At 33.2% G+C, this 16,197-nt stretch overlaps 1 protein-coding gene across 3 annotated transcripts; it reads right to left on the bottom strand.

The window, feature by feature from the left end:
* Window positions 1-6,077: 6,077 nt before the first annotated feature.
* Window positions 6,078-14,206, bottom strand: LOC125652332 (uncharacterized). Of its 3 annotated transcripts, none has more exons than XM_048881421.2 (4): window positions 14,057-14,206; window positions 9,192-9,368; window positions 7,713-7,820; window positions 6,078-7,517 (listed from the first exon to the last, which is right to left on the bottom strand). In XM_048881421.2, exons 1-4 carry the CDS (start codon window positions 14,069-14,071, stop codon window positions 7,326-7,328), a joined length of 492 nt encoding a protein of 163 aa, XP_048737378.1. In that variant the 5' UTR covers window positions 14,072-14,206; the 3' UTR covers window positions 6,078-7,325. The 3 variants fall into 3 exon arrangements, with proteins under 3 accessions (XP_048737378.1, XP_056021304.1, XP_048737379.1); XM_056165329.1 differs by lacking the exon at window positions 14,057-14,206 and adding an exon at window positions 13,471-13,987; XM_048881422.2 differs by lacking the exon at window positions 14,057-14,206 and adding an exon at window positions 13,049-13,433.
* Window positions 14,207-16,197: the final 1,991 nt, after the last annotated feature.

Here is a 16,197-nt window from a genome sequence, read left to right as displayed (position 1 = left end):
TATGAATGAAAGTTATTATTGTTAATAGACAAAATGTCGTCGATATATATAAATGTCGAATTGTAGGCCACAGTAAGAGATTTTTTCTTCTCACGTAAAAGTTTTTGAATAAATTCTGCTTCGTATAAATATAGAAACAGGTAAGCTAACAAAGGAGCACAATTCGTGCCCATGGGAATTCCAACAGACTATTGGAAGACCTGATCACCAAAGACCACGAAGATATTGTCAATGAGGAACTCTGGCATATTTTGTATTTCATCTTCAGAGTATTTGTGCGTGGAATCAGAGTGGTGTTTAACAAAGTAAATGTTTGGATGACTGATCACTAGATATGAATATTTCCTTTCTCCATTTTTGTTGAAGAAGCAACTGTGTATGATGTCAAAAAATCTAGTCTTTGATTTATCGTGAGGAATGTCACGGGTCTATCGGATATCTCCTTAAAATGAAGGTCCCATGGCGCGGTAGGTGTTGACGCGATGAAAATTCCTCAGTGTTACAGCCTTGAGGTCAAAATTTGTTGCCTTTTACCGAAGCTGGTGACTTCTCTATCTGAAAGAAAAATTTTGAAAATTAACTTTTGTTTGTTACTAATGTTGTTTTTATTTTTTAAAAATCCACACACTAAGCCTAAAAGTGTACATAAACTTTGCATTTTTCGAATAAATTAATTTTGTGTATGAACCAAGTATTTATAGCATGACCTAGCAAAGTACTTTGAATCTTTTGTTTACAAACAAAAGGTTACGAAATGTGAATATGAAATCACGTTTTATCAGAATCACAATATTACTGACATCGTTTCACGAGGCCTAAGAAGCGGCATGTGACATTCTCACGCGGTGGGACACTAACACAGGAAATGTTTCACGTCCCTTGTCACTTTCATACTGGGGGTAAATATTAGGTCAGAATTTAAGATTTTATAATCTTTAACTACTATAATGATTTCAAAATAAAGTATTTTTCAGTTTTTAAACGGGCGATAAAGTTTCTGTTGTATTCCTCAAGTCTGTTCATAATGTCGCGTTGATTATAACATACAGAATTACAATGTATTTAAGGGGAAAAAAACAATTTTGTTCTTTTTATTGGGTCCGTGTTTGCCCAATTCTCTCTTTTGTATTGCTTGTAGGAGTTATGAGATCGATCACTGTTCGTTATCTTCGCCTTTCATTGCACGAATTCAATAATGCATCGTATAATGATATCAGATGGTGTCAGTAATTTGTAAGTAAGGTATCAGAACATTTCTTATAGAATATAGAAATACATGTCTACTTAAAACATATTAAAAGAAATCCTTCTAATTTTTTAAATTTCTGTTGATAATATAATCAAACAAGTGTCCATTTAATTTTGTGTAAATTATTTTACAAAACATTTTGTTAACACGGTTTTTCAGATGAACACGGATAACTTTTCAGCCAGTATATAAAGACAGAGAGTGCACAATATAGTGCAAAACACTTTAACTTCCCTACCACAGTCCATATACAGAAAGCATTAAAGCAAAACAAATATTGTTATCTTGCAGGAGAAGTGTAAGAGAATGCACATTGTACATGCATAACATCTTGTGATGGATTACAGACCCTACACTGAAACGATTTCAAGATATGCAGGTTTACATTTTCTCACGTTCATTTACATTTTTCCATGTGAATTTCGGTGAAGTGGCAGCATTGTGCGGATTCTAAAGGCTAGTATATAGATATAAGGAACAGTGATCAATCTAATAAATCTTATGGAAAATACAAAATTTTAATTAACTTGGCAAACACGGTCCCCTGGAAACACCAAATGTGGGAACAGCTCCTAGGTGGAGTAAGTATGCCCTGTTGACCGGTCATACCCACCATAAGTCCTATATCTGAATCAGGCAAACGGAGTAATAATCTGTAGTCAAAATCAGTATGTAAAGAACGGCCTAACAATAGGTATGAGATACACCAAACAACATTTTACGCAATTAAAGTTTGTATTTGCAAAATTAGATCGTTATAAGGATCATAGAATTTGCTTCAAACAAAACCGCTGTGAAACCTTTGCACCATCAATTTACCTGCCTTGGTCCAAACATTGATCTTATACAGGACATGATCTTGCATATCAGATAACCAAGAGTAATAACCACCACGTGAAGATGATAATAAATATTGCTACACAACTGTAGGAATCCGACGAGGAATAATCTGTAGTATTCCCTTTTGTTCTATCTAAATATAAAGACTGTGATGTCGTTTATTTCGAGTTCAAAAGGATATATCGATTCGATTTGACATGTAAATGAAAGTGAATAGTAAATGAAAGTGACTATGTCGTTGATGTATCTAAATGGCGAGTTCAAGACCACAGCAGCAAGAGATATCTTCTTCTCATGAACAAGTAAAGATAACGAACATTGATGAAGCTCATAAATTCGATAAAGAATACAAAATTAAGAGAAGGACAAACATGAACCTCGTGACATACCGAAGGTGGGGGGGGGGGGGGGGGGGGTCGAGAAAACATCACCTGTAGAGACATTTGAATAAAGTCTGCCTCATAAGAATATAAAATCAGGGCGGGTAAAAAAGAAGCACATTTTGTGTTTATTGGAATTCCAACAGACTATTGGAAGACCTGATCTCCAAAGACTACGTGGATAAACGAAGAACTCTAAGCATCTCTTTAAAATCGACTTGAGAGTATTTGTACGTATAATCAGAATGGTGTTTAACTATTTAATGTTTTGGTTGACTCATCACTATGAATATTTCCAAGTTCCATTTTGTTGACAAAGGCAGTTGTATGTGACGTCCAAAAGCTTAGTCTTTAATTTATTATGAGAATTGGTGTCGAAAAGTGTTCAAGTCTCGTACGTTTTTTGATTCTGTTGTTTGTTTGTTTTTGTTTTTTTTTTGTTTTGTTTTTTAAGAAAAGTTCGGATTTCTTTCGTAAAAGTAGTTTGTTGAACAACAGTTAATATTTTTGTGAGGAATAAAGAAATGGGATTGGTAGAATATTTACTGGATCCTACATCTTTATAACTTTTATTGGTGAAGTTTCGGAATCCAGTATAGATACGGTAAGTCATATCTATTCGTCCTGTTGACTGGGATATTAAAAACAACCCAGCTTTATGACAAATGGGATGACTTCAGCTTATCCATCGTCAACTTCCCCTATTTTGTTGCAATATTCCATTATCACCTGCATATGGTGTTCATGTATCTCAAATCGAAGCAGGCTACTGACAAATAAGTTCATGTTACAGGGGTTTCAACAGTCTCGTTTAAAGTCAGCATTTCGCAAATTCTACTGTTTAAACCAAATTATATGGTCGTTATAAAGATCTAATTTACCAATACCACCTATCATTGTGTCAAATGCTGTCTGACGTGTTTCACAACAATACGCAACTTCCGAGATATCAGCTCTTCTGTGATGGAGGTACGTTTAGTATTCTGTAGTACACTTGGGTGGGTACAAAATGTATACATATATTGTAAGCAACTATGTAAATAAGGATAAAAGTGTAAATTTTGTTTATATCAGCCGTTGATATACATTAAACTGACAGTATAAAGTTATAACATTTGTTTGAATTAGGTCATTAAATTAAATATGATTTTTTAAAAATGTCCTCTTCTGTACGAGTGATATTTTAATGAAAGAAAGATGGTGATATCGATTTTTGTTTGAGCCACTTCATTATTAAATATTCATACACTTACTAACATTGTGTTTCCCTACAGTTTGGGTGGTTATATGATGTCTGATAATCTGCCTTTACGTAATATATAAAGGCAGCGATAAGCATTTGTACTAATGTCGCCAATTGAAAGTACGGAGTTCCCTGTATTTCGGACCTTTTCAAATGAGTGACTTCAGTTCGTCATTATGATCTATATTTAGATACCAGTAATGACATGTCCAGCTGGACTATAGTTATAATGATAATAATAAGACATTTATATAGCGCTTTATATAATGCAAATTACTCTAAGGCGCTTTACAAGGGTAAGAAGACGAATGAAACAATAAAACACAATTAAATGAAATTAAATCACAGTATGGCATAATATATCTGTAAAATTACCAAAATAAAACACTATGATTAAGGTCAATAGCTAAAGATTTTTGTTGGTTTTCTTATGTTGAGCACTATACAAAAACAAAACCCAAAACAATTAGGTTGTTCTTGGCACACTGATTTTGACCACGTATTACTCTGTTTACCCGAACAAGATTCAGGGCTCATGGCGGGTGTGACCGGTCCACAAGGGTCGCTTACTCCCCCTAGGCAACTGATCCCAACGTTTGGTACGTTCAGGGGTCTGTGTTTGCCCTACTCTTAATTTTTCATTTTTATAGGAGTTATGAGACTGATCACTGTTCGTAGTCTTCACTTTTTTCTGTATGGGATTTATGAGATTGATCACTGTTCGTTATCTTCGCCTTTTCATGGTTAACATGGTTAACATGAAAGGTGAAGATAACAGTGATCAATCTCAGAACTCCTATAAGCAATACAAAATAGATAGTTGGGCAAACACGGACTCCTGGACACACCAGAGGTGGGATCAGGTGCCTAGGAGGAGTAAGCATCCTCTGTCGACCGGTCACACCCGTCGTGAGCCCTATATCCCGATCTGGCAAACGGAGTTATCCGTAGTCAAAATCAGTGTGCCAAGAATGGCCAAACAATCGGTATGAAACACGTCAGACAGCATTTGACCCAATGATAGGTTGTATTGACGAACTAGATCTGTCTTTATATGATGTATAACCACCAGTCTGTAAATCGGACGATGCAAGACCCCTTCAAAATGTTTTGGTCATTACATAGAACCGCCGTGACCGTTGCCGTACGCTGACTGTGGTTCTAATGACCGTGATTTATTGCCTGGCAATAATCACTCTGTGGTAAAATGAAAACTTGAATTACAAAATCTATATCAAGTACAAAGCTATGATCCAGGTACAAAATTAGAACAGAGGAGACGGGGACAGACATAGTGATACCAATATACCACCCAAACAATGCAGGAGAGAGGTCTTCAGGAGTAAAGAAGATTTTTAACATTCTTTGAATTGTATAATCCATACTGCCACGCTCAGGGACCCGATTCCTTGATCGATCTAGGGGGTCATGCATTTCACACTTCCAAGTTCATTAGAGCTCAGTTTGTGTATAGAAAAGTATCTTTAATATGGAATGATTTTTCATTATCTGATCGCCATGGTTCCGTTATATTGGTCTGAACTCTTGACCAAGTATGCATCTATTTCACAATACTACCAGTCATGTGCAAGATGTTCAGAAATCATTTTAATTGATGAAATCTGGAGGGATACACTACACGAGAATGCTTGCATGTTGTTTCCTACAATTTCTAAGTCCGTTACACTTTTGAACAATATTTTCAAACAGATGCTCAAATATTCTCGTGTAAACATTGTTTCCCCGTTTATAACTCCAGGGCTCTGTATAGAGATAAAGCGTTTCTACATTTTATAAGGAAGCAGTTACGCATCTAAACAGGTGTCTTTGAGGGGAAAATAAAATTTTAAACATGCTCCTATTTTTATTTTATTTTTACTAATCCCTAATTATCTCCCCTTGATCCTCGGGCATTTGCTTCTTGTGCCGTTTTACGCGTCTGGTCCTCACCTCCACACAGGGGCTACAAATTCCACGATTTAGGTGAAGGCCTTCATTTTAACTATTCACTCAGTTAGGTAACAGTTAAAGACTGCAATATTATTCAAGGTTTTCTCCCCACCTCCATTTCCTCACCCCAACCACCTGCAAGAAATTCTCCCGATGCTATAATTTTAATTCAAATACAGTAAAACACGCTTAGAGTGAAGTGGTGTTGATAAACAATTCCTTATTGAGTTATCATGATTCAAACTACAGGGAATGAAAAAGCATGAATTCATTATAAGCGCGTTTGCTGTAACCGTGTTTTACTGTAAGTGTGAATTCATTATAAGCGTGTTCACTGTAGCCGTCTTTTACTGTATTTAATCATGCACTGCCCATGTGATAATTTCACTTTTCATATACATGAATAACTATTATATCATACATAAACAATTTATTTCACATATAACAAGTATAAAAAATATAAAACAATATACAACAATATACAATATTGCCAGCACCGTTGGCATTTTGGCTATGTGCTGGGTCTCTGAACACATTACTGTCAGCATTTGATGCCCCCCTCCCCATCAAATAAAGAGAACCATCAAAATACTTAATATCTAAGCCATCCCATCAAAAAAATGCCATGTTTCAAAATCTGCACCGACGATCTAATTGGAACATGATTTTACATTGCATCTATGAACGGCGAAACTTGATTACTAATGATAAAACTGACTACCGCACGGAGCTATTATAAAACTCAATAATGGCAAGACACGTGTTAAACAGTCAAAAGAAACATACATCTCGTTAAAAAGCAGATTGTAATATACATGATAATTGGTTGAAAATTTGCCTCGAAAACGGTCAAACCTCCATAAAAATGCCAATAATACTTCTAAAGCTGAAGCCAATCATATAAACGTAAAGACAGTTGATCAATAAGCACTTCAATGCCCAGCTGATGATAAAAAAAAAAAATGTCCACGGCGTCTCAAGATGTAGATGACCGGTGGAACATCATAACTCTCAGTAATATACATTTTATACAAAAACAAGGATAATGTATTTATAAACAATAAACATCAAAGAAATTGCAGTCGCATTTAACAAATCCAAAATCTCATAAAAAAAAATAGTATAAAAAACACACCCCAAAAAACAATGTAACACAGAGACTACATATTCTGGTTAAGCGTTCTACGTGGTATTTACAAATGCGTTTACAACCTAACAAGAACAACTAATGCAATCTACGCTAAAACTACTTCTTTTTAACATTGTATGCCATTTTGATTTCATTTTGCCTAGTGTAATGGTGAAAGAGATGATAATGGAATGATTACAACAAATTTTATATTTGATTTCCCTGAGAACTGAGTTCAATATTAATATTTCTGACAACAATTAGGAAACAGGATGCTCATGTACATTACATTTTAGGCTGAAAACTGCTTAAGGATTATCTGTGCAATTAGTAACAACCAGCAATAAGCTGAAATTTATACACGTTTCTAAATTACAATTCCACTATGATTGAGGAATAACCAAATATAGAGTTCAGATTTTTTTCTTCTTCACATTTAAAAAAAACCAATATAGGACACTCGTTCAGTCGAAACAAGACCTCCATCAGCAATGAAGAATTTTGACAACATGATGGGTTTCATTTGATGAATATCTATAAAAAATGTTCAATAATATCTTCCCCCGTCCACAATCCGGGGACCTGCTGTTCCGGCGAGGCCGGGTTCAAATCCACCTGCGTGGAGGACTCAATACTGAGGAACCCTTTATAAAATTGCAGCTCTTCCTCCAGCTCAGCTGCTTTTTCTTTAAGGTCTTTATTTTTTATCATTAACTTCTCCAACTCCTATGAAAAAAGAATCCACTACAGACACAAATACATGTACATAGATAAATGTTTTAGTTCCCAAAATCGATCACTGTTAGTTTTAATCGAGTCTAAAATCTAATCACTTTATCAGAAACTGTATGTCGCTTTATATTTCCTTTAAAATGTCAGTTTGAAAATCCCTGGTAAGACACCGGTAAATCTTCGGCTTACCTTCTGGTTTTCGTTTTCGCGGGCCTTGCGCCGCTGTCTACAGCGATGGGCCGCCTCCTTGTTGCTGTCCCGCCGTTTCTTACTTTTAACTTCTTCTTCCGCCGTCAGCTTAATAAAAATATCACATCCAAATCAGCAAATACGAAGACACAAATACGTTATGCTTTGTGTTATTTGACTTCCCTTCCATGCGCATTATTAACACCCTCTTTTAGATATCAAATTCCTTTAAAAACTAAGGGACTTGTAAATTTTCTATGATGTTCAAAAGTTTAAATATATCACGCCTCTCTATAGATAAGATAAGATAAGTTTATTCCAATTTTGGGCCCAGAGGGCATAACAGTAAGACATTTTATAAAGAAGGAAATTCAAAAAAGAAAGAAAGTTTACAACATTAACTACAGGTTACATAGACTGCAAACTGCATGTGGATGCAGCATGTTGGGGAAACAAGTACATAAATATATGAATTGCTAATCATGTATATATACAAGTAGATGGACAGTATCAGTATTATACCAATATATGAATGATTTTTGCAGTTTTAAAGCATCACTTCTTTTTCTGAAAGTTTGCACTAAATATTCACTCAATTTGACAATTACTGGTTTGTCTTCATTAATCATCAACCAAGTAAATTTGTCCTTATTTGTTAGATAGATAAAATTTTTGTTGAGCTTGTATATACCATTAAAAAACATATTTCTCTCTTCAACATAGAATGGACAATCAGTAAGGAAATGAAATTCATCTTCAACACAATTAAGGTTACATAATTCACATATTCTTTTGTTTCTTTCTAAAGAAATCTTCTGGCCAGAATTGGTTTTTGTAAATTCATATCTTCCTCTTTCAATTCGAAGGTCATGTGCACTAATTCGAAATCTACATAGAGTTTTTCTTAATTCTAGGGATTCTAAAAATATATAACTTTCCATAGTAAAGTTTTCTTTATACGAAAAATATGTTGTGAGATTTCCTGATTTCTGACCCTCTTCACGTCGTTTTGACCAGTAAAGTAAAAATTGTTTCCGTACCTGATTCTTCATTTGTTTTTTGAAAAATGAGAATTTGAGATTTTTACAATTGGGTACCAAAATGCCCATTTTTTCCTTAAAATAATTAACAATTTTGTACCAACAATTTATATTATATGAATAACTCTGTACAAATTTTCCCCACTGTTTTGGATTTCATTGAGAAATCATAAGAATAAATTACATTTCATACGGTAAATTGTATTCATTTCACTTATAAAAACATAAAAGCTTTCGTTTTCATCCTTTTTGAAAAAAGAAAGTTTGTTTGTAGTAAGTGTTGTTAAATTTCTCCTTTTTCAGTAAATAAATCACACCTGAATTACAAATATCAGAAAAGAATATTGGGGTTGCATTTGAAAATAGAGTATTCGCTTTTCTGAGGAGTTAGACGTAACAAGACTAAATTTTCAATGTACAGTTTTACAAAGCTACTCACAGGTGTGTGATTGGGCGCCGTGAACTCGACGTTTAATTCTTCCTTCCCCTCCGAAAGCCTTCTGGCCTGAATCTTGGACCACAGCTCAATCTTAATCAGCGGAGTCAGTCGACCGGATGCCCGAGCCTCCTCCCCAGCCCGCACTACGTCATCATCCACTTTGTCTATGTACTGCATCTGAAATTTAAAAAAAACAACTTAAATCATATATGACGGGCATCATATGGGGTGATTCTGATGGAACAATTAATCGATGTATTCTTTGTCCCTAATATAAAGTTTGTATATTGCTTTTTCTTTCAGTAGATCGACACTAGAAATGTTTCAATAATAAAAATAAAGAAATAAAATAAAGAAATAATTAAAAAAAATTAAAAAACCCATAAATTCATAAACGCTTTTTTTTTTCATGCAATAAATAATTTTTTAAAAAATCACAGAATTATCAAAAGTAAACAAAAACTTGTTTTCTGTAAATATCTAAATTAGAAACTTTTTAGATTAATTTTGAGTGAAGGAGTGGCTCGGCAATGTTTTGGCTGTATGGGGCGTTTACTTTTGCACCCTAAAACCTAAATAGCAATCTGCTACACCAAAGTTTATGTCTGCAACCATAATTCTGTATTCTAGCTTGAAAATTAAGATCGACGAATTTCATCATTTTTTTTCCAAAAAAAACCCAACCTAAATAGCAATCTGCTACACCAAAGTTTATGTCTGCAACCATAATTCTGTATTCCAGCTTGAAAATAAAGATCGACGAATTTCATCATTTTTTTTTTTCAATGCTATAAATTATATTCGATCAATTTATTCAGCCTCTTTTTGAATAAAATGAAGTGGATGGATTTCTCTAATGTTTGAACATGGAATACCCTTTCTTCTTATACGCTGTTTGGAATAACACTCTCAGGAATTTCTGGGGATTAAATCTTTATGACTGAAAGCTAATAAGATCTGTTTTTCCGACTGAAAATTTCATTAATGCCTCAAACAAACGTTGTCTTATTCTCACTTTATCAATAATCTCAATTCTTTCTCAACCACTTACATATATGTTTATTTCATGGTACGAAACTTTCTCAGGATTGGGTTTTTTTTATCGTGCGCAAGTACACACAATTTTAACGTAAGCTCTATCTAAAAGAAGGGGAAAATATCGTAAAATTGACTGTCATTGTGTCGTTATTTCACATTTTGCCCCCTCCCATCGGCATCCCCCCTCCCCCCACCAACTTGCCCACAGTACATCGGCAGAGGGGAAACGAACAAGATACATGTACTATTTAAGGAATAAATCGACAGGTTGTATGTACATTCATTATGGGGTATGATAATATAATAACAAGTTATATCAATCAAGGCCCCATGAAGACATCTAAACAATATCTTTGAAACAGCAAAGAACAAAGAAAACATCCTTGATGTACAATGTCTATATTTATCAGTGAAGGGGAAATATATACAGGTTTTATATAAATTGTTCCAAGAACCTGTTCAGACAAAATATTTCATATGAAAACCGAGATTTTGTTGTTGCGACAAAAGCTAGGTAAGAGATCTACTTTAAAAGAGAGATAAATCTTGTAGGAATTATAATATCATCTGTCTGGCCATGATTACAATGTCATCACACTCCATATAAAGTAGTGATGACTATAACGATAGCATATATACGTCTATCACGGGATAACGTCACTGGGGGGCGTGTGTTGTTAGATGTATTCGGAATTATAATTATAATACATGTACAAATATTTCCTGTGTTTTTGAAGAAACAATTTATCATGTATTCCGGTAATTTTCTTTTCTTTATTCAAGAATGTTTCAAAATACTTCATAATCTTGATTGATTTATAATGTGACTCGTATTTTGTAAAATGAATTTCATCGGCAAGATAATAATCGTTAAATTGGTTTTTTTTTTATGGGTATACCTTAATAAAAATACAATCTACATCAACCTCAATCATTGTCAATTCTTGCCGATTTTCTTGTTGATCTATCTATCTGTTTATCTATCTATTTAACTATTTGTAGTAATAATTCACAGTTATTTCGGAATGTGCAATAATTAATAATAATACTACCCTGTATAGACATTGAAAGTGTATTGTACAGACATCTAAATTGTCACAAAGTTAGAAACTGGCAAACATAACTATAAAAATAGACTTCGACAGCTGTATATTATGTATGCAAATTTCTCCCAAATTCCCCTTGTTGTGGCGGGGATTGCATTCATCCCGACATCAACATGTTTTCTATTGGTCAGCTTGCAGCCCGCGCATTTTCTTGCATCCTTTGACCCTAATTATGCATCATTAATTTCATTGGCCCATATTATAAACAATATATAAAGCTTCCTTAAGAACTTATTATTATTGCTGTATTCTTTTCTATTTTTTTTTTTTTCAAATGTATAAAAACTAAATGCGTGTAATGTAAATTTTATAGAATATTTGCGTTTGGTACCACCTACAACTCCAAAACAAATAATTGTTGTATCAAAGAATATTTTATTTCAAAATAATAACAACTGTACCCATTATGTGCATTTCTTAAACAAAACAGGAATTTACGCACTGCAATAGTACATTTAATATAGGGTTGCAATAAGATCTGTCCATTAATCATAACCATTTTAGTTGAAAATTTTCTTTTTCTATATTCATAAAGTTTGCAGTTTAAATTGATTAATTGTGGATTTTCTGTTAACTACTACAAATATTATTATAAGATTCACTAACTTGAAATATTTACAGTGATTGCACACTAAGATTTTTTCTCGTTTAAAATGTTTTTGGTTCAATTTGCCCTTCTCATGTGCTATAGACAGATGTGGAAAAGAAAGTCATAGATATTTCCTTTTTAATGATAATGTTATTCTAAACAAATTTGAACTATACTAGTATCCCTTCTCGGATTGAAGGGTTGGGTTTTTTTTTTTGTGTATTAGTAAATAAAATATTTAAAAATTGTACATGAATTGGATTGTATGACCACATCACTTTTTGTATTAAAGCGGAAACCAAAACTTCCTAGTATTTCAACACAAATAACATTTTTCTTTAAATATATACAAAATGTGTGGACATTTTTTTTTCTTCTACAGTCTGAATTTGATTTTGAAATAATTGATTTGGATCTTCATATACACTGAATTTTACTGTGGGTTTTTTCCGAATTCATTCGAAATATTTCACATATTTCTACAGTACTGAGAATTTTGTATTATTCTGCAAGATTTGGAAAGTCTTTATTTCATGGGCATATTTGGTGAATATGATTTGAAACTATTCTCAACGGAAAACATACTATGTATCATAATCAACGTATTTCATTCGACTAAATGTATATCAAAAAATAACAAAACGTTGAATTTAATTCATGCAAATGTACTTGTGGTGGCCTTGTTCCTCAGACCTCAACACCATATAAACTTATAATATAGACTTAGTCTAAAATTCGATTGATTTTATATTGTTTAATGTCCTTCTCAATAATTTTTTTTACTCACATGGAGACGTCACCATTGCTGGTGAAGGGCTGCAAAATTTAGGCCTGTGCTCGGCACCTACTAGTCTAAAATTCGAATCCAACTACCTTTTTAAAGATAATTTTCATAAACAAATAAAATTTTCAGTATATGTTTGTATTAAATTTAATTTTTTTTTTTTTTATAAACCAACATTTAAAAAAAACAACACAACAACAACATATGTGCTAGATAAATCTTAAAGTATAATAATCAAAATTTTGACTTAAGTCTATTCTGTCTATGGTCTTGGGGCTTTGTCTGCCTCCCACTCCTATTGTGCAATACATATTGAAATATGTTTAAAGTAATGATCTACCGAAATGGGGTAATTGTGCCAAGAGTGTTGTTGAGGTTTTTGTTTCGTTTGCAAAACTTCATACCGCAACAAATCAAAATCTGAATACACCAGACGCCATATTGAATCACACGGATGTCGAAAGTTTGGTCAGAGTGACCTGCTACAACACCATAGGTCCTTGCCCTCGGTGATGGAGAAATATTGCATTGTATTTACGTGACCACTAGTTCATATGACCAATTAGAAGCATATCATTTCTTGTCAATAACTATGACAAATCGTTTTGCACATTCTAGGGGGTGCAGCCACCCACGCATTGTTTTGGAACATTTAAATGTTTTCTTTTCCCCCCCAGTTGTTTCGGTTCATAGAAAGAAGGTATGTTTACATGCATTTTGATTTAAAATGCTTTCTTTTATTTATCTACATGCAATACTCACAATTTAAGCATGTTTAGAATTTTTTATTTCACTCTGTAAATTCCCAGTGTATCCTACTTCAGTACAGATCTGAAATTCTGTGGAACATATGCAACATATTTTTTTTTTTTAATAAAAATCTCCATATTTCTTCAAATGTTAATAATTTTGTTCAAACCAAAACGTAGCGAGAACGAACAAAAATGGCCGATTTCTATTTTTGCATCATAACTGGGGACCTCGATTTCAGCCATCAATCTGCACAGAGCTCGTTATTCCAAGACATAAAGTCAAGCATTCGAAAATGATGAGCAAAGGGGAAAACATGAATAACTGAGCTCAAAGTTGATGAAAACAATTTTTGCAAAGCATGAGCGGACATTTGAATATATATAAACTAATTTTTTTAAAAATCAGAATTACATTGCTTTAGGAAGCATACTTTTAAATGGGTTCCAAGGTCTACAAAAAAGCATCACATGGCTATTTCATCAAATTGTGTACATTTTACTATTGTTGGTAAACAATTCATGTGCATTGTTATCTGATATCTTTTAAAAGTGATGCAAAAAAATTAATGACAACTTAATATGAAACTCATTCCTACCTTCTTATTGGTCATACATCCAAAATCAATCACTTCTGATCACTTTAAATCGTACCTTTAAAAAGTCCGCTATTCAGCGTTTCTGATTTCTAACATGTCTCGACAAGTTTTGCTCGATCAGCAAGGGAGGCTATTCTAAATACACGAAAATGACGTCAGCCAGCTGAGATTTGCTTAAAATAGTAAAAGGTACTTTCCAAAAAATATGCACTTTTGAGGTACGGAAAGGAATATGATATCATAAAATTTGAAAGATAAATAATAAAATATTTTTAGATGGGAGCGTATCATTGCAATGGCAAATGATAATAAAAGTATATTCTTTAGTTTTATTTATTGTATAAGCAAGTATATCTAATATTTCGAAGAGCCATTTGAAAGGATGCTAATCTTTCCCACATTTGCCTCAAATTTTCAATTTCCCTTTATCATGGCACTATAAACTCAAGCAAAAAAATATTTAAACACAAAGTTATAACAAAAAATCATAATCTTAATATGTAAACAACACCTTGAATTTATTGATAAATCAATTTGTTAAATCGTCGTCAAAAGTTCCACGTCACTCCGAGATCATCTCCGTACTGAATATGCAATGAGGTACACAAAGGGGGTAATAAATTAGAAGACTGGCGATTTTATGCACATTATGGATGCAATGTCATTGCAGCGATGTGCATAAAATCGCCAGTCTAGTCATAGTTATAACAACCTCGGATAATTTCAGGTGAATACAGAATAAAATTATACAAATACAATTCAAATATTTATTGGCACTTGTAAACACAATTACAATAATTGGCAAAGGCCCATTGGACATCAATGCATAATGTTTACATAATTTTTATGAAGTTGAAAGTAATTGACTTTTGTATTCAAAACAGTCTCTAATAAATTTCACAGTAATTTTTAAGACTTTCTGTATATCACTGTTAAAATATATTTGTAACATGTATCTTTCACTGTCCAGAGTAATATTTTTCTGTGTTATATTATAAATGTTTTTAAGGTAGGTGTTTCTTAGCTTCGAATAAGATTTACATTGAAATAGAAAATGAATTTCATCTTCGATCACACCAGTATTACAAGCATTACAACATCTTTCATTCATTGATTAAATCTACCACTTTCTATTGCAAGTTTATGTGCACTTCATCTAATTCTACTAAGAGAGGATCTCTCAGATCTTTTTCTGAGTAAATCAACATATCTACACTGTATATCAATTTAAAAGTTTATAATTTGCAAGCATGCAGGATCCAATGTCCCTAATGTTTAAATTTGATGTGTAAAGCAGGTAGGCCTATAGGTTAGAATAACTACATGTATATATAAAAATGGTGTCTTGCCTGATTACAGGGGGCACTAAGGGACAATTCCTGAGGACAGTCTGGTAATCCGTGGGTCTTGTATTTCCATTAATTAACCAAGACGGCTTTATACAGGTGTAAAACATGAACAATAAAAATGTAATTCTTTTTGTAAATTATGTTCTATTGTTTAAAATCATCTTACTAATTTGAAGGAGGATATTTTCAATCTTCATTGGTCATTAGCCAGATAAGCTTTTGATCACAGTCCATCTTTACAAAATTCTTACATGATCTGGTCTACCATCTGATATAAAATAACCCTTTCTTCTGTTACATGTCAACACGAGAATAAAAAAGGTTTCTCGTCATCCACTGGATTGTTGCAACTAAGACAATATACATTTCACATGTCTAGGAATTCTTTGGTAACGCCCTCTTTCAATGTTCAGTCTATGAGCTGATATACAGAAACGTGTTAGTCTTCTACTTAATTTGCTCAAAATTTTTAGTTGATGTTGAATAATTCTCAAAACCTAAGTTTTGTTTAAAAGTGGAAAAGCAACTCAATTATTTACCAGAGTTTGATTTAAGGTGTAAATGTCATTCTTTGTTGTAATGTTTGAATAAACAATCTTTTATGTCCGTGATGAGGCAATACAAGGGAAAGTTTCGTAAGCTTGAAAATGCTAAATATATGTGTATTGTACATCATGATCATTTGCTTGTAATTTGTTTTGCATCCCATTTGAGAATTTTTTACTCACTAGTTATACATGTAGCTGTAAATTGCATGGGCGGATCTAGGAATTTGTGAAAGGGCAGGGGAGG

Source organism: Ostrea edulis, chromosome 5 (assembly GCF_947568905.1).
Source record: "Ostrea edulis chromosome 5, xbOstEdul1.1, whole genome shotgun sequence".
Classification (NCBI taxonomy): Eukaryota; Metazoa; Mollusca; class Bivalvia; order Ostreida; family Ostreidae; genus Ostrea; species Ostrea edulis.
Note: the sequence above shows the minus strand (reverse complement) of the source record. Positions and strands in the feature narration are given on the sequence as shown.

Excerpts from the sequence above, each read along its gene's own strand:
- LOC125652332 (XM_048881421.2), bottom strand. Across the intron at positions 7,821-9,191 it reads CGGCGCCCAATCACACACCT|CTGACGGCGGAAGAAGAAGT; the intron begins GTGAGTAGCTTT and ends ATTTTTATTAAG. Across the intron at positions 7,518-7,712 it reads GCGAAAACGAAAACCAGAAG|GAGTTGGAGAAGTTAATGAT; the intron begins GTAAGCCGAAGA and ends CTTTTTTCATAG.